Source organism: Parasteatoda tepidariorum, chromosome 3, assembly GCF_043381705.1.
Source record: "Parasteatoda tepidariorum isolate YZ-2023 chromosome 3, CAS_Ptep_4.0, whole genome shotgun sequence".
NCBI lineage: Eukaryota > Metazoa > Arthropoda > Arachnida > Araneae > Theridiidae > Parasteatoda > Parasteatoda tepidariorum.
Genome location: NC_092206.1, coordinates 91,312,301 through 91,339,121, shown reverse-complemented (window position 1 = coordinate 91,339,121; position 26,821 = coordinate 91,312,301). Strand labels below are relative to the sequence as shown.

Below are 26,821 nucleotides of genomic sequence, written 5' to 3'. Positions count from 1 at the left end.
ACGTTTTGGAAAATATGATGATGTTGTGTTTTTGAAATATTCCAACCCACCATTACTGCCTTGGAACTTCAAACAGCCTAATTCTTTTCAAACAACTTTTCTTTAACAAAAATATCAGCTCTCTCTTTAGTTTAAGGTCCATATTTTGTATTTTACATTGTGTAATCCACATCATTGCATTTCACCATTTCTGGAAATAATCTAGTTTTAAGCTTCTTACATTTACTTAAACCATCATCAAACTTCTCTGGACTAATTGCTTTATTTTTTTTTTAGAATTGTTGATAATGTGCTGCTTGGAATTGCAAACTCTTTTGCAATATCCATTTTCTTTTCATACCTTTTCCCCACCTAATCATTTATTTGCTTTCTTCAGTAGTTAGGAAGATCTTAATCTAATTAAGATTTCTAACTTTTAAGGGATCATGCAAGATAGTTTGAATGGCACATTCTCATATATCTGTATCTTTCATCTCTTGTCACTATAATTAGGGTGATAAGAAATTTTACAGACCTCTTTGTAGCCACTCAGAGGACAAACAAACATTCAGTCAATCAATTCAGACCCATCCACCTCATTCATCTGTATGTCTTCATTGCATTATCTATTTTGTTAAACCTTTGGGAATAAAAATCAATAGAAAGTAGGGTTGGTGGTTCCTCAGTGCATATGCATTGCAACTATATGAAGGAAATTATGTAAAGAAACAATAAATAAGAGTTTTTAACTCTCCTCCCCCCTCCCTCCTATTTAGGATAAATGGTAATTTAGTTGTCATTACATCCCTCCATTTTTAAGTTAAAGGAGGGTTTTACTTGCTAATTTTTGAGTAGTTCTATGTTTTTTTTAAAAACAATTTCTGTTTTCTGGATATTTATTTATTAATTTGTTTTATCTGTAGAAAGAAAAGTCAAGTTATCAACAAAAGAATTAAAAAAAATTTGTCAATCAAGTTTTTTTTATTTTTATATTCAGTATATAAAAAAAAATTTTTTTTTTTAACATTCAGCATAAAAAAAGTCAGAATTCCGAAAATCAAGCTAATGGCGGGGAAAGTGGAATTTCAGGTACAGCGTCCCCCGATGGGAGTTACCAAACGCTAAAATCAACTATCGATTTCCAACTCAGAATCCCATTTCTGGGCAAAAGAAAAAAAATCTTCTGAGAGGTATGCTAAATGTTGCCCTGATGGAGGCTTTTCTATGGCATGTCATTTACTTATTTATTTAATGTTATTTTCGATGGCATCATTTTTTAATTTTAATAACTTGTTGACTAAAAAATTTAATTCTTTTAAAGAGGGTTGGAGAGCGTCAGCAAACAGAGTGTGATAACCACTAGTTTTGAATATTATAAGTCTATAATAATTATGTCATTACAGCGAAACAGAGATACTGAAGGAGGAGTTAAAACAGTATGCAAGTGTAAAAGAAAAGTTGAAGCAAAAAGTTGCAGAACTAGAAGAAGAACTTAAAAAGGCGAAAGAGACAGATAATCCAAAATCTGGAAAATCAGATGATGAGGTATGTTTGTGAAAACCCTTTTTTTGTTTGTGTATTGCTTATTTTGGCACTTATCTGTTACAGTTAGCCTTAAAGAATTGTCAAAATGCTATTAATGTCGGTAGTGCACAATTGTGGTAGGTTTTTTACAAACTACCGAAACTGATAAGTAGCCTCATTAACTTATTCATACAATATTTCTGATTTAAAATAAGAAACATTTTCAATGCCTTGCCTTTTAAGAAATGTACAAATAGTTATCAGCAAAAATTAGAGTTTTCAGCTAAAAATAGAATAGAAACTGTTATTTTACAAACTTATTATTTTATTCATAAATAAAAACCTGGTAGTTGTTGTCTAAGCATAGGAATCCATAGATGTTAATGTAACCAGCCTTGAAATTTTAATTGCTAATTAATGTACACATAATTTAAGGAATTAAATGATTGGTTTATGCTTTGGTTTATGCTAGTATTTTGCACAATGAGTTGAGAAAAAAAGTTTATTAAATGAATACTTGTTTGATATTAGTAACTTTAAATAACAGTTTAAAATAGAGGTGTTAATCTGTTTTAGGGAGCTCTAAAAATTTTCAAACTATTATTTAACCTTCATTAATCATGGTAATAAATACATAATATGCTAATAACTGTAATGGGGTAATAAGTTGTTTTTATGTGCCCTGAAAATGGAATAGCACCAAAATAGGGTACAATTTTGTGAAAAATAATATGTTTCTATTTCTCCAAAGAAAACTGTTGGAAAAAAAATAACAGTAAAAATAATATTAAAAAAAAACAAATACGAATGAATATTAAAAATAAGAAAATAACAGTTTAACAAATTATATCATTTTTTAAATTTCTTTCAGCAACTATGTGACTTTAAAATGTATCTGTGACTTTAAAATGTATTTAAATGTACGCAACTTTAAAACTTATAGAAACATATAGATAATGCTTTGGAATTTATATTTAAAAAAATATGTAATTTGTTTTTATGAGAGGCTTGTTTAATAAATGATTATTATTATTTTTTGCTATTGTAGGAAGAGTTGCCGATGGCCCAAAGAAAGAGATTTACACGGGTAGAAATGGCACGTGTTTTGATGGAGAGGAATCAATATAAGGAACGTTTGATGGAATTACAAGAAGCTGTCAGGTGGACTGAAATGATTCGAGCTTCCCGCAGTGATCCTTCGTTAGACACTAAAAGGAATAAATCATCTATATGGAAATTGTAAGTTAGGATCTAAATGAAATTTTTATTAAAAAAATTATTCTATATTAAATTTTAGTTTTATGATTCATTTCTTACAATTACTTCTTTTAAGAAATCAAGATTGCCTACTCATTCCAATAAATTGTCAAACAAGGTTATTAATTTTCGGCTTCAGCCCCATTTGCACTGCAGTCTGTTGTCGCAGACGTGCTTACACATGTTAATAAACTACATGTAAGATGAACTCGTCACTCATTAATTGTGTGTTAAGTTTGTAAATTAGGTTTTTAACTCTTCATTAAATAATTGCATTCCATGTCATTTAAAAATTTCACCTTTTTATGACTTTATTATTGTTTAGATACCTGCATGGTAATATTGGATAGTAGTTGAAGTAGTATTCATGCAAAAGTAGTTTTAAAGTTAGATTTTAGCTGACACTTAGATTCTATTTCCTTCTGTAATAATATAGATTTGTTTGACTTTTTAATGTCCGAAAATTCAGCGAGCATCATTCATTGTTGTTTTTATTATATAATTTTAAGGTCTTGAATTCATAAATTTTATGTTAATTTTTACACGTTTAAAAACTCTTTATTAACTCTTTATGCATTTAGCCACAACAGCAAATTAACTAAAAAATAAGCAGTTTTTTAATCAGTGATACAATATAAAGGGTAAAAAATTGTTATTTACAATAATTGCTGCATCTAATTTATAAGAACAGTAGATTTTAAATGAGTTGTATTTTGAAATCAGTTAAGTTTCAAAAATTGCAAAGAATTTTTTACTCATTCTATTCGTTTTGGCCATGCTCTTTAATTGATGTGTGGTTTAATTTCAATGGGAATTTTATAGATCTATTGTTCTTTTGAAAATTTCTGTTTTCAATACATTTGAATTTACATTTCTTTTTCAATCCATATGCATTAGAGAATCTAACAACCCAGGAACAATCAGAACACGAATCACACTTTTGAACATATTCTTTTTGAACAGAGCATGAATTTTACACTTTTTTGCAAAATGGATGGGGAAAAAAACTTAATGTGTGATGACAATGTAATGTTTATTAACACTAGAATTGATTGCCTTTTTAAATTTTATTTGATAAATTATTTGACTTTTTTGAATATCTTTATTTTTATCTTCCAAAAACATCCTGTATCACCCCATAACCCAACAAACTTTTATAAGCGTTCAGATGATATTGATTTTTTAATTTCAAGTTTTGCTACTCTCGCAAAATTATGCAAATTTTCAAAACCCTTATGTAAAATAAATATGCTAATCTCGTATTAATGAATTGACATTTGAAGCTGATAAAATATCTATGCTTAAGTATCTTAAGTTATATCTTATAAATTAATAAGCATAGTAAGTGAATAAATATATAATAAGTAATCTGATAAAATAGTAAATTAAGGAAGTATGTCAAGCTTATTAAAAATATGTTAAGCTTATTCATATTTACATACATATATGAATAAGTATGAAGGTTGAAATGCCTTTTTATAAAACCAAAATATGCACTATAAAAATAATTTTCATGCATGGCATGTACCCTGTTTGCTTTATAATAAAACAAGGTGCTTAATTGTAATATTTTCCAGTTTCAATAAGTTAATATTTATAAGTTATCCAAATTTTTAATATCCTTTAAATTACAGAAAAAACAATATGTTTGTTTTTTTCAGTTTTAGTAATTTATTCAATCCAAATGAGAAGCCCATAAAGAAGCCTGTGCATATGCAGTACAATGCACCCACTGCCAGCTCTGTTCCAGCATTAGATACCATGAGAAAGAAGAGATTGGGAGATCGGCACAGACTTGATATGCTGGATAGTGACTTGTAAGCAAAACTCTTGTTTAATTGCGGAATATCAGTGATTCCTGTTTCTTAACAAGTATCTTTTTAAAATAATAGAAAGATACATACTAGGTTTATTTGTAGCTGTTTTTTGTCTTTTTCCTGTGCAACTTCAATGTCTATAATGTGTTTCAGAAAAGTGAGTGTTTAAAACTGTATACATTCTATCTGTTCAGTTTCTCTTCATATTACTCACAACACATAAATAATTTCAAGCAATATACTGCTATAGCCACTGTTCTCAGTTGTATAAGAGAGTGCTTTTTGGTGAATGAAAAACATGTTTTCATGTTGGCAATAAAATGCTTCTGTTACGAAGACAATAAAATGAGGGTGCTTTCTTGTGGGAAATTCTGTAAAGTACATATCTTATAACAATATCAGGACTCGAAATTAACCGTAGTCCGTTGGTCTAAGACCAGTAAAATTTGACTCAAACTGCAGTGAAATAAATAACTAGTGTTCCATCTGAATAGCAATGAATATAAAGGGGTGGTGTGTTGTTTTGGTCACAAAATAGTATAATTCATCATAATTATGAATATTACTCATTCTCTGCATTGTAATTTTTCATTAAAATTCACTTAATTAGTTTTTTTAAAAATGGGACCTACTTGAGACATGTGAAAAGATCGGTAAAATGTTTATAAACTACTAATGAATTTTATTTACTGGTCCTGCAGATTAGTGACTAAATTTTCTTCATCCCCCCCCCCCCCCCCCCNCCCCCCCCCCGCAAAATTGTGGAAAAGTGTTTTGTAAAAATGTCTCATTTAAAACAAAAAAAATTTCTAGTGTCAGAAATAGTCAGTTATTTCTACCATCTGTAAATTTGTCAGTAATAGCAATCAAAACTTATTGTTGATTAATATTTTTTCATTATTTTTAGCTGTAATTTTAAATTATTTTTTAATAAAATATTTAAGAATTGCTTCTTAGGCTTAGTTAGCTGTCTTGCAGTTTTTTGTTAACTGTTTAAAGGAAGAAATTAAGGATAGAAAACAAAAGTGCAACTTTTATGTGTAATTTATGAAAAATTATTTTGTAATATTATAAATTATTGTAAAATTTTCACTATTTGCTTTAAAAAAAAAAGACTTTTTAAATGGAAATATTAAGTAACTTCTTAACAAAGATAGCAAGTTATTTCCACATACAAAAGATTATCTAAAAAGTTAAAAAGCCAGAATCATGATAGTAATGAACAGTGATGAAATAATTTTCATTTCCTAATTTTAGAGTTTCTGAGAAGCTACAGCAGCAGAGAGCCAAGGAACGTAAAGAACAATATAAGCAGGTGAGAGCTCACGTGAGGAAGGAAGATGGGCGCTTACAGGCTTATGGCTGGAGTCTCCCTACTAAGAGTGGTTCAGTGAGTAAAAGCACTGAAGCGGAATCACAGTCAAAGACTTCAACATCTGCCGTTCCTGTCCCAGTCCCCGTATTCTGTCGTCCACTCTTGGAAAAGGAATCTGGAATGAAGGTAGATAATTCTAGGAATTTTATTTAATGATTTTGTAGTCAAAATTATCTTTTTTGATCGACTTTTTATCTTTTTTTAAGAAGAAAAAAAACTATGATGAATGAGAAGCAACCATAAGGGATAGCGAGCAGAGAGCGCAGCCTCCCAGTACAATATATGGAAATCTATTGTGAACTTAAATTTACTTTCTTTCATTCATAGAATTATTTTAATGGAATAACTGCAAATTAGCCTCATCCTTTTTTTTAAATTTTAAACTGTAATATTATTATTCATAATCACTGACTTGCCATCTCTCAGAGTTTTTTCCCTACAGGGATGAGATTTTTCCGCTTTTTAGCGGATTTCCGCTTTTTTCACTTTTATCACTTGAATTTCAGCTTTTTTGTCAAAAATTCAGATTTTTCTTAAAATTTCATTTTTTTTAATAAATATTCCACTTTTTCAGAAAATTTACCGATTTTCAAAGATAAACAGAAAATTCAAACTGCATAGCTACCAAACCTTTCTCGTTTTTACTTATTTTAGCTGTTTTCTCTCCGTTTACTCACAGCAAATAAGATTTTCGGAATTTTTTACCAGCCCTCCAGATAGATCCGATTTTTGTAGTTCAAACAACGCTGCTTCTGACAAGCCTTTTAGAGGTCCCAAGCCTGGAATCTGCTAATATCTCGATCTCATTCACACGATTTTAATATCAAACATAGCTTATCATATTTGCGTGTTGCGATTCTGATTCACGTGATTTGAGTATTGTATGTTGCGATTCTTATTTACGAGATTTAAAAATCTGATGTTGTGATTCGTATTTACGCCTTTTTAAAAACCTATGTAGCGATTCATATTCATGCAAGTTTAAAATTCAATTTCTTGATTTGCTCATGCGGTTTATAATATCAAACATTGATTTTCGTATTTATACGTTATTTTAAAATAAGGCATTGGGATTCGCATTCATGCACTCTAAAAATTCATAATTCTTATTTATGCAATCTAAAAATTCCGCATCATGATTCGTATTTGCGTGATCTTAAAATTATGAATCGTGATTTGTATTTACGCGTTTTAAAAATTATATCCCAGTTTGTATTTTCTCATTTTCAAAATCGTATATCTAGTTTCATATTCATGTGATTTCAAAATCCATAATTGTTATTCATATTCACGCAATTTTAAGATCAACTATCGGGATTCTTGTAGTAAAATTTTTTAAATTAGTTACGATAAAGATGACTGTTTTTCTAACTACGATTATTAGTATATGTAAGTCTTACAACATCAGGAAACTGGAAGGGAATATATTCAAAACTTACATTCTGTGCTTGCAAAGAAGAAAAAATAGGATTTGTCACAAGATGTTTGAAGATGGACTAACGACTAAATATAGCAAACATTAAAGATATAGCAAACAAAAACAATCACTTAAAAAGTGATTTAATTTAATTTTTTTTTTTTTGGAAAAAGAGTTAACTAACTCATCATCAAAATTTTATTTATAATTGCTGTTATTTATGCTATAAAATGCAAAATTCTTATCAAATAAAAAACAATTATCTAAACAGTTGCTGATTGTCATGTAATTTTTCAAACTAAAATAGCAATTTTTGTATGTTAAGGAGTTACTATATATTTCTACTTCACTGTTATTGATATGTTTCAGAGGGCTGTAGTTAGATTAGACTATAATATGAACATAATGATTCGGTCCATTGTTAAAGTTTTTTTTTCCAATATAATTTAAAAAGTAATATTACTGATATATTTGCTATAAATCACATAACAGTATTTATTAAAAGAAATGAAATATTAATGTATATTCTCAGTAGTTTTAATTTGCTAAACCAGGTAGTTTTTCAAGTAATAATTGTCTCTTATGTGAACTGAGGAAAAATATAATTTCCAGCTTTTTTTTTTCAATTGGTAATTTTTATTTTCACTAAATGTTAAGTATCAATGTAATCATTTATATAATAATAGATTAGTACCAATTGTATGTCAACACATTATTTATCACCTTAAACTGTCTGAAATTTATTATTAAAGGGTTGCGCTTGCGTAAAATTTACTATTGTGGAAATTCAGCTTTTTTGCCTTTTGGCTAATCTCATCCCTGTCCCTACCTCAAGGCCTCAGGCTACCAGAGTATTTTCTCAGGTTTTTCTTCTTCTAATTAGTATACGAATTGTACGATTCGTGCGTGATTTACTTACAACCTTCAAAACATTACTTCTAATCGCCGATTTTGTAATGTAAGTGTATTGAGTTTATCACATTAAATCCTTTTTAACTTTTTTTATGTTTTAAAATGTCTGCTGAACTTTAAAAAGAAATTTTTTTCAAAAGTATAACACTTCTTTCAGGATGATTTCTTTTTTGAGAGTGATATCTTAATTCATTCTAAAATAGCTAATTTGTGTAATGCAGTCTAAGCTCTTTAGTTCAACTCCTCTAATGTGATTCTACATTATAATGACCACTACTTAAAGTTCCATTTGTTGTTGCATTGACACATTATTTTAATGTCCGTTAGGACACCCTAACTGAGCTGTTTATTCCAATATATTGATGGGAATTTTGTTTCATTTTTTTTTAATTCTGGAATAATCTTTCCAAAAACAATTTTTGGGCTTTCAAAATGAACACTTTTCCATTGGTAACACGTTAATCGATAACAAAATTCTTGAACTATACCATTTAATTTTTTAAACCACTATTTTACATGATGTTACCACTCAATAAAATTGAAACATCTTGAATTTTCTCGGAATAAAAAAAAAGTAACAGGACCACCTATTCAAACTAATGAGGTTTTTGTTATCAAAAGAATTGTAAAATATGGATTACTTACCATAATTTAGAATTTGAAGTGTATAGCATAGCGTCATTTAGAAATCGAAGTTTCCTGTATAATCTTAACCTTTCAAAATTACTTCAAATTTTTCTATACATTTATCAATTATATTTTTCTTGCTTGAAAATTGTATTAATCTTTTTCTGAAAGTTGTAAAAGATTTATTTTGTTGTTAAAACACGTGGTATTATTCGCTTTATTTTTATCTTAGTTACAATACAATACTGCTTTCAATAATTAAAAATCGTGATGCTATTTTTAAGGTAGAGGGACAAAATGTTCTAACTTCATGTCATCATTCTTGTGAAGCAAAATTTTAAAATCTAAAAGAAGCACTGAATGAACAACTAAAGTTAATGTGCAATATTAAATGATGTCATTTGAAAAAATTTCAATGTCTTTGTAACTTTTATTCTTAATTAACTGAATTTTTTGACTGAAAATACTAACGTAAAAGAGCTTTAGAAAAATTCTTATGTTATGTTTTAAAAAATTTTCAAATTATTCACTTAATAAAAAAAATTTAGATTAATTTATTATTTTGTAATTTTTAGCAGTGAAGAGGTTATTTATATATTTTTAACTTCAAACATAGTGTCAATTATTTATTTTTCAATATTTATTATTGTTTTACTTATTACTCTTTGTAGTATTATTTAAAAAGTCTCAAGCTATTTGAATTTCTGAGGTTGGCAGGTCTGTGATCATTATTTTTCTATTGTAGGTCTGGTGTGCAGCTGGTGTTGATTTGACCGGAGGGAAGTCCGAAACCGAGAACATAGAGATATCTACAGTGGGTTCTAGTTTTTTCTATGTCAGTTCTCCTGAGGCCACTGAAGAAGTCGAAAAATTGAATAACGAGCTTAAAGTAATTGTTTTAAATTTTTTTTAAACTATCAAGTTGTAGCTAAACCTTACATCAGTTTTGGCTCATGTAAGTCTTATCAGTTATAAATATTTTATTGATCAATGCCCAGGATTGTTTTAAAATAAGTAATACCTGAATTTGATCAATGTTACAATCTAGCTGTAAAAGTTTGATTGTAATTGTTAAAATTTTTAATATAAAAGAGTTAACTTGTGATTAATATGACTGAGATTTTATTTAAAAAGCATTAGGAAATTTCGAATTTTTATCAACCCTTTGAGTGTTGGTCTCAGCTTTCTCTATACTTTATGCTTCTAGCTTCCCTTTATCAAATAAACAAGTTTTCACATTGGGAAAAAGTGTATAGAGAGAAAATTTACCTTACACTTTTGCCTATAAACGCATCAACTGAAGGGCTTAAATTATAAAAGATATTAATCTGTCCCCCAGTTATTGAAGTTCTGTGAAATTTTTTCCGCAGCATTTTTTTTCTATTGGAAAATTGTGAATAAATATTTGTTTAGTAATAAAAACAAATAATTATTCACAATTTTCTCAAAACAAATATTCATAAAAAAAATTTTTTTTCATTGAAAAATAAAACAATTTAGGCAATAATAATGGCAATATTGATTTGAGAAATTGTTAATTAGAATCAATTAATTAATTTTGAATTCTGAAAACACAGTTCGGAAACCTTTAAAATTACTCCTGAAAATATTTTTACTTATTTTTTAAGTTTACTTATAAAACAAAATCTTTTTTATCCCCAAGTTAAGAAAAGGCTGAACTTTACCTTTATGGGCTCTCAATCTTATCTGTTATTTAATTTTAACATTTGGCATATTTTTATAATCTTTAAAAACTGTATGATAAAAAAAAATTCGAAACTTAAATCTTACATATAAAATTTGGTGTTTTTTTTTAAATTTATTTATTATTAACCTTCATGAATTAGTTGCATCTGTGCACAGGCCCAATTTAGTCATAATTATAATTATGACCTGCTGTTAAATTAATTTTGTTAACCTATTTTTTTTACCTTTATAGCTTGCTAAAACTTAGCTTTCATTGTAAAATTAAAATTATCTAAGCTTTAAAAATAATTATTCTTTGTGTTATGATTGCAGGAATATGAAAAGCATCGTAAGGAACAAACTGAAATGGATCAGAAGTTATCTTCATTTGTTTGGATTTGTACAAGCACACACACAACTAGTAAAGTATCTGTTTTTGATGCTAATAATCCTGCTGAAATACTAGATTCATTTCAAGTTTGCAACTCTCATCTCCTCTGTATTGCTAGTGTTCCAGGTAAATAAGTTTCTTCAATGTAAATAATTCTCTGTGGTTTTATTTGCATTGTACACATCTTTATAAAGGAAACCTTAAAATGCAAAGCTTTGTGTTGTATAAAATTTTGTGTTATTTCATATATCTGTTAACTTATCCACTAAGCATGACATTATTAATAATTTAGAATAAATCAAGCATAAAATGCTTTGAAATAATTTTTAGTTAGACTTAAAAACACCAAAATATGCATTTAAGTATTTATTGTTTACAAGGGGAAAGATTGAAATTTTCTAAAGTTGTATAACTGGCATATTTGCGAACTTCGGTTAGTGTAACTTTTGAAAATTGTAACCTCTTAACTAATAAATAAACAAATATTTTAAAAAGTTAATAGTTCTTGATTAATTGAAGAAAATTTTAAACTCCAACTTTTATAGTTTATACAAAGTTAATGCGGTTAATGGAGACTTCCAGTTTATAGAATTGTAGTACAGTCTTTAAAATTATTCCTTTTGATCCGTAAAATAGGGTTCTTAGTTGTCCTTTATTTCCTTAAGAAAAAGGAAAATGTCCTTAATTATTAAAAATTTCAATAAAAGTCCTGAAATTTTTGAATTTTCTAAATTTTTGTTACAGTTATAAGCTAGAATAAAAAAAATTTATCTTAAAAAGAATTGAAGAAATTGCAAATTCAAACATTTTGTTAAATGCCATGAAACAAAGTATATAACAAAATGAATGCCTAAGTCTCTCATCCTCATAGCCTGTCAACTATGGTATTAGTTTATTTCCATTGTTAGAGACAATTACCATTGACTTGATAATATAGAACATTCCATGTTGGAGAAATATATAAAAAGCTCTAATCTTTCTTTTCTCCCTCTATCAATATATCACACTCTACTGATTTTCAAGAGAGAATCCTCATAGTTTGCTACTACTTAACAATTTACCTTATTTATACTATTTTGTACGACTTTTATATATATATACAAAAACAAGACATTTCTGCGTAACTTTGTTATTGAAAAATAATACATAATTGGTAATAGTTTCTACTGAAACTATTACCAATTATGTATCTGCGAATCTATGTTGGTATCCTAGAAATACCTCTCATTAGAGAATCAGCATCCTTAAATTAGAAGGCAATTTAGTCCTTAAATTTTATTTTTCTGTACTTTCAGCCCTGGGCTAAAATGAATCTAAATTAGATCAAAATGATCCCAAAATGAATCAAGTAGTTCATAAATGTTAAAAAAAAATCTCAAAAGAGAATGGGGTGTGATAAAGCCTAATTCAAGATGATATTGAGAAATTTTAAAATATGAATTAAACTCAGCCACACTAACTGAACAGACATAACTGAAATATTATTAATCAAATTTAATATACTAGTTAAAAAAAATCAGGGAAATTTGATAAAATCTGTCAGGAAAAATCAGGAAATTATTTTCTCAGTGTTTGTGAGCATCCTGAAAAACATAAGTTCAAACCTGAAAAGTTTTGCTAATGACCCCATGTTTGGTATGGGATCTTAGGCTTAGCCAGTCTCATCTCTTAAACCTAAACTTTTATTGACCAAAAATAAGGATATCATGTAAGCAGTTGTAAACTGCCTGCATTTAAAGCTGATTTCTCGCAATATTTATTTGTCTTGTGTTAACTAACTATGTTTTTATTTGTCTTAGGAACCAAGTCTACTGACTATTCTGTGAGTGATGAATACTTAAGGATGGGACGAAGAGAATTGATGTCAGAAGCAAATGATGCTCAGCCAGGTAAAGCAGGAGACTTGCTTTTCGTAACTGTATCTGAAACTGGCTCCGATTCAGCAGCATCTACTCCTGTCAATATTGGTAAGACTGATTAGGATTTTTTCTTAATGCTTTTTTTAATATCTTTGCTTACAATGAAATTTAACTTGAATTTTTAAGGTTTTATGTTTTCTTAAAATCATCAAAAAGTTTTTAATTTAAAAAAGAACAGAAAGATAGAAAAGTATTTTTAAAGAAATTAAATAGTTTATAAAATGTGTCTATTTTTCATTTTTAACTTGTATTTTTTATTACAGATTGTCAGGCTCAGAATTTTGGTGTTAAAATTGTACAATCATTTTTTTTTGTTGTTGTTGTTGGTACATTTCACTCCTTAATACAAACAAGCAATCACTTTTTCAAATGCAAATATTTTTCGGTTAAAATAGAATTTTTTTTATGAAACATGCATATTTCCTCATTAAATGGTCTCCTTTATTTGATACTTTTAATATTTAATTAGTGTTCTAATATTATTAGGTGAATATTGGAAATTAATAATGAACAGTTAGAAAAGTGTACTAATGATTTTTTAAGATAGTATAAGTTCTGAAAGATCTGGAAAAAAATTTAAAGACCAAAACACACAAAGTGAAAAAATTAGCCAGATGCCTTAAATAAAATCCCTCTATAAGTAAGAAAAATATTAATAAAAACTTGAATATGTATAATTTATACATTAATACTTATTTTTTTAATCCTCGGGCCGGGCGAGGTTGATTCAGCCTTTCATCCCTTCAGTGGCTCAATAAATTAGTACCAAGCATGCTTGGGAACTAAACACTGGGGGTTCCGCGTTAGGCTGACCACCTGACCAGAACATCTGCTCCTGCACCCCAGAGCCCAAGGTCAAGAAAACTGAGATGGGCACAGTAGGCCTTGACCCCCTGTGGGCTGTCATGCCACTGAGTTTGGTTTAGTTTACTTATTGTTTTAATATATACTTATGTCATCAATACTACGGAAGAAAATATTTATTTTAAAATTATGAAATATCCAACAATATTCATTGATAATTTATTTGAAACTATGAAATTTGTCTAAATTGAGAATTAAAGTAAGTGTACTTATATAAAATATGATTTTTATAACATAATTTTTTTTTTTTTTGATTTGTACATGAAAAGTAATTTTTTTTATAAGTAATATTAATCTTAGTAAAAATTAATTTAAAAACTAATAAAAAATTTTCTTATAATATTTTTTCTTATAAAAATTTTCTTATATACCTTGATATTATATAGAATATAATCATAAATAATCATTCAATAATTTTGTTGTGATGGCTTTTATCAATTATTGAATGTTAATTATATTTGTTTTTAGATAATGCCCAAATTGGTGATATTAGTGATAATGCAAAAGAAATGTCACCAGGAACTGCACAAAGTAAGAAAGTGTGACTATATAATGACACAATTTATTTCTAAGTGCTTTATCTATTATCTTTTATCTATTAATAAGCTTCAGTTTTCATTATCTCTTTTACAGACATATATTTAGAATTTTTGTTTCAAATTATATCTTTCGGAATTCTATTAAGAGATTATTTAAACACTACTTTCAATATTTTAATGAATATTTTATCTAAGGTGTACCCACAGAAAATTTTTTTGTATGTATTCTAATCCTTTTGCAAATTGGTGATTAGCTATTTTGTTAGTTTTTGTTGTCTTTTTTAGATAAAATTACCTTTTCCTCTTAGATAGACAATTCCTCAAATTTTTGCCTTTATTATGCTATCCATTGTTATATGCATACACTAAAAGTTCTCCCTAATCGTGTTCATTTCTTTTATTACATTACTTGTGTTGTTAAAATGTTGTTTTAGTTATTTTTTATTTTATGTTACTAAGGATATTTGATTTTTACTCATGTATTTACAAACTGGCGTAAAACAGAAGCAATTTGGGAAGCATTAAAACAAAGATGGATCAATGTTATTTATAGGTATTGTTGAAAATGGTGTTTTGCCAAATGACAGCTCAACTTTTGAACAGAACAAAATTACTAGGCCTTCTTCATTGAATGTGAACACCGGTGAACGGGAAAAAATGTCAACAGTTCTTCCAACAATGTGGCTTGGCTCTCAAACAGGACAGTAAGTTATTTGATATCTTAAAATTTTTTTTATCTGTAAATAAATTATTATCTATAAATAAAAAATATTCATTTGGATGTGTATATAGTTTCGAAAATTAAAGGTTTAAATTATATGTATATTGTTACTATGTTTATTGATTACGTTTTTTAAGTAAGGACCGTTTCGTAATGGAGTAAAAGAAACTTTATTTATGAGCGTAGATTATATCACATATCAAAATATAAATATTTATTCACTTTTAAGTCACCATAAACATTGAAATAATCATCGAGTCGTGGCGCCATCATTTGCACCTCACCACCAACGAACTGTACTGTTAAACCAGTTTGTAAGTTTCTTTCAGCGTGTCATCATTTTCCCCGAAGAAACAAACAACAGGTGAACAACAACAGATTTTAAAAACATATGAAATTCTGAAGGTGCTAAGTCAGAGCTGTATAGTGAATGATCTAGTACTCCTCATTCATAACAATAGGCTTAATAATACAAAATGTATTGATTTTATTTAACAGTTGCTTAAAATAAAATTTTTATATTACTTATTTTAGTTTTATAGAGAATTTTAAAATATATGCTATTCTTCTTTCCTAATTAAATATGCACACTTAATCTACATAAATTTTATGTGCATAGATATTATTTTTAATTTATTGGATATTCCGTACAAAGATAAAATTATCTAAAAATAAAAAAATGTGTTACTTAAAATTTTCCTGAGCTGTTTTTTTAATACCAATGTATTTGTTTTAGTAATTTTAGTTATTAATTTTGTTTTTAATTAATTTTTTTTATAAATAAAAACTCATTTTACAATAAAATAACAAAAATGAATATTTCACGCCAGACTTATAATATTAGTAAATCATAATCATAAGCATAAGCTATAAAAATGTAAATTTTAAAAAAAATTGACTTATAGTTTGTTTTTTGATAATTTGTAAGTTTAATTTTTTTTAAAAACATTATTTGTCACTAATCACTGATTTTGAAATGAAAGTTCAGTAGTTTCTTAAATGTAATCATTTCTAAAGTGCGTATAGGTGCTTATTTTTGATTCATGTTTTTTAAAAGCCCCTAAAAGTACTTTTTTCATAGAGGTTTTGTAAAAAGTGCTAAATTTTCTATCTTTCAAAATGAGATTTTTCTTTGCTGTGTCAATTATCATAAATTACAAAGAAGAAGAAAAAAAATATGATCTTTACAATATTCTTTGTAATATTTATCAGAAACTAGTTATTGTGTTATGATAATATAAAGTCTTTGGGAAATGTTTTTGCATTTTGTTGATTTTATTTATATAAAGGAATTATAATTTTTAATTAATAATTTTTATTACTGCACATATCCTAATTATGATTTTTTTTTAAAGTGATAAAAAATATTTTTCGTGTTCTTCTGAAAATGCTTAAAAGGTGCTTATTTTTTGTTAAAAAATCTGGCTACACACACTGTTATAATACTAGATAAGTATTATAAAATGGTTATGAAAAGTTGCTAGTGAATTTTCCATTTCTCAATTTCTGCATGATTTTTAATTTTTCCTTAATTGAAAACATTTTATTTTCGCTGTATGATAGATATTTTCCCAACAAACATAATTGTATAGACGTAAATTGACTTATAAAATGTAGATTTTGATTTATAATGTCGACTAGTTAAAAGTGTGGATTTTAAGAATGGAACTATAGATTTTTGTTTTTTATAATATTAGTTATAAATTTAATAGTAAAGATCCTGAAATAATTAAAGATTGCTCAATCAATTTCTAATATTTAATTTTTATCTTTTCATTTTTCAGCTATGAAGATGTATAACTTTATGCAGCATCTTAATTATATATTCTTTTTACAGTATCTATGTTCATTCATCAGTGACTCAATGGTGGAGATGTATTAGCTCAGTTAAACTTAAAGACTCTGTTTTATGTATTGTGTAAGTTAATATTTTTAATTTACTTAATCCTAAATTTTTTTATTTAAAAAAAAGGTATGTGTTTTTGAAAATGTTACATTCGAAAAATTTTTGTTCATTATTTATTATAGACATATAAGAGGACGTGTGTTTGCTGGACTTGCTGATGGGACGATTGCTGTCTTTCACAGATCATCTGGTAAGTATATATTTTGAATAAGCATAAACCAATCAAAATAAAGCTTTATTTTTTGTTCTATTGCTAGTAATTTTTTATGAATATTCTGCAATGTATTACTTAAAATATTCACCATTTTTCAAATGCCATTACTGAAGCTTTAGAATTTTTAAACTGTTGATTTAATTTTCTAGTTGAAACTTTCTTTTTATATCATTATTAGATGGAGAGTGGGATCTTACCAACTTTCATCTCATGGATTTGGGACGGCCACTGTACTCTGTCCGGTGCATGACCATTGTTGATAAAAACATATGGTGTGGATACAGGAATTGTATCCATGTCGTGGATACGGAAACACTATCCATAATTGTAAAAAAAAATTTTTACTTGTTTTATATTAAATTTTAATATCTATAGGGTCTTGAAATCATCAACTTTTGCAGAGAACTTTCCTTATAAAAATATTATTCATTAAAGTCTATTACAATGGAAATGTTTTGTATTGCTCTGAGACCCTATTAAGACAGTTTTCAAAGGCACTGCAGTCACTTTAAATACTGCTTTTTAGCAAACAATAGGCTATTTTCTGAATTTGTGACTGTCATTGATGACTGATATGTCAAATGTAGTCCATTATTTGACCTTTTTTGATTCCGAAAATGGTGCAAAAGTCGATATGAAGAAAAGACATAAAATACGCTTGTATTCTTAATTTTTAAAATTTAAAAAATTACTCCAACACTGCATTATTTGAACTTATAAAAAATTGCAAAAATTATTTGTTGTTCATTGATCTTGATAGTTTTCTTCAAGGTGGAATAATCAGGCTAAATTGGAAGTTTTTAAAAACATTTAATTTCTTTACTCATTGATTTTGATAGTTTTCATCTAGGTGAAAAAATCTTGTTAAACAATTTTAAAAAAGTAATTTTTAAAAAATTTAAGATTTTTGTATATTTTGTAACCCAGATAGATATATATAGTTTATAACTTTGCTTTAAGCATCAGGCACTTAAACTATGTTTTTTTTCCCTTGGTGAAAGAGCTTCAAAAAGACCCTTAAGGATCCTTTATAGTCTGTGTTATTTGTATATTATTGTCTATGTTTATCCTTCTCTATGTTAACTTCCTAAGGACTAAATTAACTAAAGTTTTTTGTTTACTTAGTAACCCATTACTATTTTCAGAGTATTTTCTGTTTTATTTTATTTGTTCTATTGAACATACCAAATTGTTGAAACTTGAGGTTCTAACTTGAACTTTGTAAAAGTTTAAATACTTACAACCTTAAAATAAAGTATCTAGGAATGAATAATGAAACATAATATGTTGAAAATTATCAATTTGTTACTGAATAAATAGAAATATGTTCATATAAATCTACTTATGATATATTCATGTAATAAATTTCTTTTATCATATATTGTCAAAATATCAAAATCATTGAAATTAAAACTCTTCAGAATGAAACTGTTTTTATTACTTGATGAGCATTCTATTGTGTTTTAGTTATCTCAATTATTGTAAATAGGAAACATTTGATGCTCATCCTCGGAAAGAGAGTCAAGTGAGGCAAATGGCTTGGATTGGAGATGGGGTGTGGATTACTATTAGACTTGATAGCACATTGCGGTTGTATCACGCTCATACTCGTCAACATCTTCAAGATGTGGATATTGAGCCGTACGTTAGCAAAATGTTAGGTAATGTGTGTTATATATTCTCATTTTATGCAATAGAAACATTCATCATTATTGATTCAATGAACATTTCTATTCTTAGGTACTGGAAAATTGGGTTTCTCCTTTGTGCGAATAACATCCTTGTTAGTTTCTTGCAAACGATTGTGGATGGGTACTGGCAATGGTGTAATCATATCTGTACCTTTAACAGAAGGTAAATCTTGCACTCGATTTACTGTAGAGCACTAATTATCCGACGCTCCAATCCTTCTGTTATCCGAGACCTTTTTCAACGCATTGTTACAGCTGGATATTATGCAATTAATGATTTATTTTTGGGAACTTGTGTCATTAATTCTCACTTTTATTTTAACACAGTTCAATCCAATTACTGCTATGACGACAATTCTAAATTTTAACTGCTAGAAAATGAAGTTAGAGATGTGTAAGCTGGTGTCATTTTTCTTTACCTGCCAACTGAAAATTTATCGATGATGAATCAGTTATTAGTAGTAACCAATTGAAATATATTTCAAAGTAAAAATGTGACTAATTGATAGTAGTCATGTGATATTAATTGAGCTTTTTTGGCTGGGACATCACTATTAAGCAGAACGCAATAAATTGTCATTGATTTGTTTATGACATTGTGTCATTATTTAAAAAAAAAAAAGGAAAAGGCAAGGGGAAAAAATAAAAGCAAAAAAAAAAAAGGTTTCCTGATTATCTGACAATTTTAATTTTATGACATTTCCCCTGATCCTGTGAGTGTTGGATAATTTAGGTTTTACTGTATTTTAATAAAATGTTGCATTACAGAGCGAAAAAAATAAAGACTTTCTAAAAAAATATTTAAGATATAAAAAAAATGAAAACAAGCTAAGATTCTTATAAAACTTCAGTTTAGTTGTTTTGAGTGGGTTTTATGTTTATGCATTCACAAATCAATTTTTAAAAAAGGACTCCTGATTATCTGACAATTTCCATTTGTCCGACATTGTTAGGTTACTTAAGTGTTATTAAAAGTTTTCTTTACAACTTGTCTGTAGGTAAAAATCATCGACCATCGACTGAAGCTACACCTAGTTTGGGAAGAGCTCCTGGTGGTGTTGTAAGAGTCTACACTGAAGGAAGTACAGAGTGTACAGGAGCAGACTTTGGATTCATTCCGTATTGTTCAATGGCTCAAGCTCAGCTTTCCTTTCATGGTCACAGGGATGCCGTCAAGTTTTTTGTTGCTGTTCCAGGTGAGACAATTTTGCATTCTCCTTGGTTAGTTATAGATTAAAATCTTTTAACCCCTTCCTTCTCGCTCCCGTGAAATTTCCGGGCTGGAGTATTCAGTAGTAACGCACCAATAAGAATAAAACTAATTCATTTCTTTTGTTCAGACAACATTTTATTTCTCATTTTACTCACCAGAGGGCAATACCAGGATATTTTTAAGGTAATTTTAGATAGCTAGTTTATTTTAAATTAGATGTCAGCACTAATCAAATACATCTATTTGGCAAAATAGGCACTTTTTAATAGGCACTAACCTTTAAAACCTAGCATTTTTCAGATGTGTTTCAATGTAATGGTTTCAAATCTCCTAAGACTTTCCGGATATGTTATTCAATGAAATGGATTGAAATCTTTTAAGAACCTAAAAATTTTTGGTGTTATGTTCAATTTAATTCATTCGAAACTTTCAAAAACATAATATTTAATGTGTGTGTTATTCTATGTAGTGGACGCAATCCGTAATGGATTCAAATCTTGTAAGAACCTAACACAATTCTGGTGTGCTATTCAATGTAAAGGATTATTCAGGTAGTAATGGATTAAAATATTTCAACATTTTCTGGGTGTGTTATTTTCTCTCTCTAATTTAAAGAAAAATGGGCAGCAAGTTATCTTTACATTTTGTGTGTAGAAAAGTTAACTGTTAATCAAGTTTTTAGCTAAAACGTGAATATATACCACTGCTTTGTTAGAAACCTTAAATATTGATTTTTAAGTGTCCTTTCCCCTCTCACAAGAAGAAACAAACAGAGCTTGTTACATAATAAATTTAGTTGAACCTCTTTCCAGGTTTGAATATCAATGAAAGTTAAGCCAGTATTTGGCAAATATTTACACAGAAAACTAAACAGTTTATAGGTTGAATAGTATTTAAATATTTTCATTTTTTGATCTAGTAGATAAACTAGCTGAATCCTATAGCTGCTCAAGCTTACGTGTGGATATTTTATAATTAAAATCAAATATCTAATTTTAAAGTTCCATTTCCTTATTATTTTTTCGTAAATTAAATTTTATTCGTAAATTAATTTGTGAGATAAATTTAAAAAATAATTTATATTTTTTTGTAAAAAATTGGTTTTTGTGCTACCTACATTATTTTTTTACCTTTCTTTAAAAAATATTTTGTTATTACTTGTTTTGTTGTTGTTTTTTGTTGCATAAACTCTTGGTGAATTGTTATTCATTTTTTTTTTATCAAGGTTTTTTTTATTTCCAATGGCAAAGAACAAGGAACGATGAAAATTTTTTTAAAAAAGTCATTATCTCATTCGGTTTCTCAACTCCCAGTACTGCTCTCCAGCAGGACCTTTATTTATCCATTTTAAGTAACCTGTTGGGTAGGGTGTAACTTCAACAGGTTGGATTCAAAAATTTTGTTTCCTGCGCAAGTGTCATAAAATACATTCATTATCAAACTATTTAGAAAAAGCATTTTCTTTTAATTAAAATATTCCATTTGTTAAAATACCCATGGTGTGTAGGGTTTTTAAAAAGTGCTTAAAGGTGCTTATTTTCGTTATTTAAAAGCCCGTAAAGGTGCTTTTTTCATGGGGTGTTTTTAAAAAGTGCTTAATTCTCCCTTTTGGAAAATGTTTCGCAATTTTTTTTTCGTCTTTACTATGTTGATTTTCGGTACGTATTATGCAAAAGCATGCTTTTCACATTGTTCTACTCAATGTTTTCGCAATTCATTTCAGCATACTGCCAGTCCATAGCACATGAAAGCGCCCATCATTTTACATGTTTGATGAAATACTTGCGAGTCCGTATGTGCGTCTACTGAGCTGGGTTCGGTAAAATTATTGCCTTCTCATAAGCAACTCTTCTGCACTTTACAGGATATTCCCAATTTCAGACTTCATTTTTCACCCTCTGATAGCGAACCGAAAAATCTCTCAATCATTTTATAAAGGCTATTATACTCAAGAAAAGAGTTCTTTGTCAGAAACTAGTTATTTTATCTGATCATCTAAAGTCTTTGAAAATTAGTTTGCATTTTATTTATGTATATAGTGCTTAAAAATATTTTTTTAGTGCTTTAAAAGTACTTTAAAGGTGCTTATTTTTTGTTGAAAGATTTAGCTACGCACCCTGATACCTGATTGTTCTAAAATCAAAATATTATTAGTTTAATATTACTATATTATTACTAAAACCTCAAATCTCTTTTATTGTTGATAAAAAATAGTGCTGTATTTTTAGGTATAGGTATTATTTTTAAGCCTATTTAATTTGACAAATAATTCTAGGATTGTTTTTTTTTTTTAATTTATCATCTATTTATTAGGATTTATTTCCCTTTATATTAAATTTATCTTGTTATGCGAATAACTGATTTGAGTATCATTACAGGCATTTCACCCGTTAAACGAATTATTAGTGACAAAGAGGGAAAATCACTTCATTCAGAACTAAAGCAGGCGATATCTAAAGATCGATCGGAGAAGAATAAACCAGATTCTATGCTGATACTCTCGGGTGGTGAAGGTTACATTGACTTTAGAATAGGTATTAATTTCTGTTTTATTAAAAATCATTGTATGTTTTTTGATGCTTTACTCTTAATAATACCCCATACAACCTACTATAAAGTTTTATTTTAATTTCAAATATGTGTTTTTTATTTTATAACCAACTAATTTTGAATTTATGACTACTAATGTTCAACTCCGTAGCCTTTGTAATTTTGAACCCAATCCAGAAGACTTGAAAACTCCTGGATAAAGTGTAAGGAGAAATTTACCTTGGTGGAGGACTTTTTGGTGGAATTAGCTTTTGATTTACATGGTGAGGAAAACCACAAAAACCTCCCACGGTTAGCCTAATGGCAAGGGGACTCTAACTCATGATCCATCCCTTGAGTATATTTTACGTCAGCACTGTGGCCGGTGCGAGCCAGGTGCCAAATTCGTATCGACCAGTCATCGCTGGGATTCAAACCCAGTTCACCTCATTTGATTGAGAATGCTCTACCCCCAGAGCCACTACGGCTCTCAAATATGTGTTTGTATATATTAGTGTCATCTCTAATTTAGGAGAGTCTGACCTTGTTATTACTATCAGCATTTGAAGATGGTAATGTCCAGCCTTGCAGTTTTCCAATATTTCGTATATTCATAAAAATAAAAAATGCCTTAAAGTGTCTGATATTAGAAAAACAGTGATTTGTCCTTTATGTTTCTTAATATAAAATTCTACTTTTTTTCTGAGAACGTTTTGTTTAAAATATAGGAGTTAAAGATTTTATGTCCAAATGTTACTTATTTTGATAAAACCATATTTCATTTTCAATAACTGTTTATATTTAAAATAAGTTAATATGAATCGAAATATGTGTGATTTAAAATTAATAATTATTTTCAAATGTGATAATTTTTTTTCAATAAGAACTTTGTGTTCTTAACCTATGTGTTTGAATTGGCTACTTTTCTGTGAAAGTTTAGGTTAAAATAACCAAGTTTATATGTTTAAGTTTTACACATTTTGATGAAACCATATTATATTTTCAATATCTGTTTATTTAGCTGATTAAAAATATATTCAAAATAAGATAAATGTGACTCAAAACAAATCATTCAAGTGTGATTTGTTTTCCAATAGCTTGTCTTCTTTGTGTACAAAATTTAAAAGGTTGAATTGACTACTTTTTCATTTCAGTGAAGGCCTGCTTTTTTTATATAAAGGCAAACAAAAAGGAATTTATTTTCTACTTTAGAACTTTATTTTTTTAAATATAATAAATTAAAAATGTTTTAAATTTGTCTATAAGTTAGAGCAAATTGATATAAAATTTTATATCCATATTTTGGTAAACTCAGGTATTCCTCAACTAATTTGTGACCAGTCAATTGAAAGGTTGTCCTATATATAAATACATATATGTATAATCCTATATTTTTTTCCATCTTTGCTGCTACCACTGAAATTTGAAACATATTTTTCATAAATATATCACTTAACTTTCAGTGTCTTTTGAAAAATTATTATCGTAATTTACAATCTGACAACTTAATTTGTAATTGGTATTGCTGCCAATATTTTAAAATAAAAATAAGGATTTTTTTATTTATTTAGAACCTACATAAAAGAAATGAACTATAAAAGAAAGAAAAATTAAATAAAGCTTTTCCTTGAATAAATTTTTAATTTAAATGAAATCTCTATTTTGCGAAATATATGGACAATAAGGTTGTTCATAAATAATGTCAAGACTTTTTCTCCCCCAACATTTTGACTACCTTTAGTTGTCAAATGTGTCACTTCACTATAATCTCTACTCCCTTTGTCACAAGTCACGCTATATTGTATATATATATTTGCAGTTCAAAAACAAAGCAATGTCAATGATTATATTTAAAATTTTATTTTTAAACTCTTGTGTTTTAATGGCATTTGCGAGCATAATAAAAATACTGATGAAATGAAATAAGATTTATGTTTATAGCAGAAAGCATAATTAATATACAATTATATTAAAATAATGCAATAGACTTCACCCTGTGTTTTCAAGTGCAATGTATGTGATCTATTAATTGCAATATTGACAATAGTGTTTTTTACTTTTAATATTGTTAAAATTTTGTGAAAATAATGCCCATTTTTTCTCAAAAGTGCACATGACCAAGATTTATTTTTAAACTTGTAACAGGGATTTAAATCAAAACTTTATCAGTATGTTTTTTTTTTTTTGTTAATATAAAACAAAATCATCAAAAGAGAACAACATTTTTATCAATATATGTATAATATAAAAATGTTGTTTAAAAATGTTTAATCTACTGATTTTAAATGTTGTTGAACCTTCCTCCTGTAATTGACATTCATTACTGTGCCTATTCTAATAATAAATGAAAAAAATCATGAATATAAATATAAAATAAATTTTTGGCTTTTTATGCTATTTAAAATTTCTAAGTTGAAAAGTTATCTTTTTTTTTTTTTCATTTCCAGGGGACGGTGATGATGATGAACACCTGTTGTCTCTTTCATCTGATACTGATGAACGGAGACCAGCTCTTGCTGTGAAAGGTGACCAAAGTCACCTTATAGTCTGGCAGGTTGCTCTTAGTGAATGAAACAATAGAATTTGAGAAAATATTTATTCAAATTTTGACAAATTGTGCATGATGTGACTATTTATTTAACTTGACTGTGTTATTTTAAAATTTGTTGCCATAGTTATATTTTTTTAAATATTTTAATGATTGTTTTTAATTGTTATTATTTAAGGAAGAATTTCTAGTCAATGCACAGAACTCGACGTGATTTGTTATATAAGTTATTAATGCATTCATTTTTAGCCTCAAGCTTTAGATTATTAAGAAATTTTTTCCTATGTAAAGGAATTTATATGTAATATTTCTAATTGTACATAATAAATATAATTCTTTGTTTTACTGCTGTTGTATTTTTTTATTTTATTGCATGTATGGATACCTTATACTATGGAGTGTATGTGAGCAAAATCGTTTTGCCTGGAAACTATTTGTTGTCATTCTGTGCCATCGCAGGAGGCAATGAAGTCTATATTCGAAGATCTGTTAAATGACAATTTTGCTGGAAAGATGGTTGGCATGAACCGTCAAAACAATAAAGAAATCACTATATTCATTTATTTGGATATTTACTCCTAAACACATCTATTCCCGTCAAGATGTGGTCTGAATTGCCAATCATTTAGATACAGTGAACTACAATAACCATTTCATGGGAATTGCCAGCATTAGTCATGCATATTTGAATTGACAACACAATGTTCGAATTTTGCAAAAGGCGCAATGCAGTTTGCCCAGCACATTTACTTTTATCAAATAAGCCAGATCTGTGGTCCTGGAGAAAGTGCAGTGCACACCAACAGAATGAATGAGTTTGAGGAAGGTGCAATTGTATGGTTCAAAGGTTAAACATAATTTCCCCAAAACCATGTTTTATTTTTTGCAGAAAAACTACTTGATCAATCTCGATGTTGCTTTGGCAATTCGTAGAAAACTGATGTGGCTACTGTTAGAACCAATAAAAATTGTACATTTTACAAAATTTATTTTTAATGCATGTTTAAATGCTTAAAAAAAGCAGTTTTTTTTACAAATGGCCTCTATTTTGAGAAATATGAAATTTTTTTTTGGTTCTAACCATAGCTACATTCGCAAATATCGTTAATTTTTGATCTCGCATGTTACAGATTAGTGTGCTTATCCATAAGTGCACAGCTATCTTTATCATCATTTTTATATGTTAATTTATGATTATTTTGGGCTAGAAAAAATTTATAATGTAGCTTAACAGGTGATGTAATGAAATCATTATTTATAACTTTCATTTCACTGAAAAAATGGGGCTTAAATTAGACTTCTAGACCAGAAAACTGCCTTAAACGTCTTATATTTTTCAGTAATTCATGACCTACAACATTGATAAGACTGAAGCACAATGAAAATTCATGATGTCTCTGTTTGAGCAAGGTGTGAGAACCTATCCTCTCTCACTACTTGTATACAAATATCCTAAGAAGATACAAAATTATAATGTATATTTTCAAATTGCAGACTTTGAGGCTCAGTGTAAAAAGTGTCTAAAAAATGCAGAAGTAATGGCAGCTGTGCATTGTTTTTTTATTGTCAATAATATAACTGCATTAATTGATGCAAGAAAAGCACAAGAGTGTAGAATAAATCTTTTAGCTTGTGGGGAAACAAGGTAAATCTATTAATTCTCTGGTTTTCATGATGCAAACACAAGTGACA

At 28.0% G+C, this 26,821-nt stretch overlaps 1 protein-coding gene across 3 annotated transcripts in view; it reads left to right on the top strand.

The window, feature by feature from the left end:
• Nucleotides 1-25,474, top strand: part of LOC107451486 (C-Jun-amino-terminal kinase-interacting protein 4) — a 54,081-nt gene extending 28,607 nt beyond the window's left edge. For all 3 annotated transcript variants that reach the window (XM_071178986.1, XM_043049582.2, XM_043049581.2), the window contains 17 exons: nt 1,383-1,524; nt 2,552-2,742; nt 4,422-4,577; nt 5,835-6,078; nt 9,654-9,797; nt 10,928-11,111; nt 12,785-12,952; nt 14,237-14,299; nt 14,861-15,011; nt 16,866-16,946; nt 17,057-17,124; nt 17,327-17,475; nt 18,638-18,809; nt 18,889-19,002; nt 19,838-20,035; nt 22,431-22,586; nt 25,029-25,474. In XM_071178986.1, coding sequence (XP_071035087.1) covers nt 1,383-1,524; nt 2,552-2,742; nt 4,422-4,577; nt 5,835-6,078; nt 9,654-9,797; nt 10,928-11,111; nt 12,785-12,952; nt 14,237-14,299; nt 14,861-15,011; nt 16,866-16,946; nt 17,057-17,124; nt 17,327-17,475; nt 18,638-18,809; nt 18,889-19,002; nt 19,838-20,035; nt 22,431-22,586; nt 25,029-25,153 — 2,506 coding nt within the window. In that variant the 3' untranslated portion in view covers nt 25,154-25,474. The remainder of the gene's footprint in view (nt 1-1,382; nt 1,525-2,551; nt 2,743-4,421; nt 4,578-5,834; nt 6,079-9,653; nt 9,798-10,927; nt 11,112-12,784; nt 12,953-14,236; nt 14,300-14,860; nt 15,012-16,865; nt 16,947-17,056; nt 17,125-17,326; nt 17,476-18,637; nt 18,810-18,888; nt 19,003-19,837; nt 20,036-22,430; nt 22,587-25,028) is intronic.
• The last annotated feature ends 1,347 nt before the right edge of the window (nt 25,475-26,821 follow it).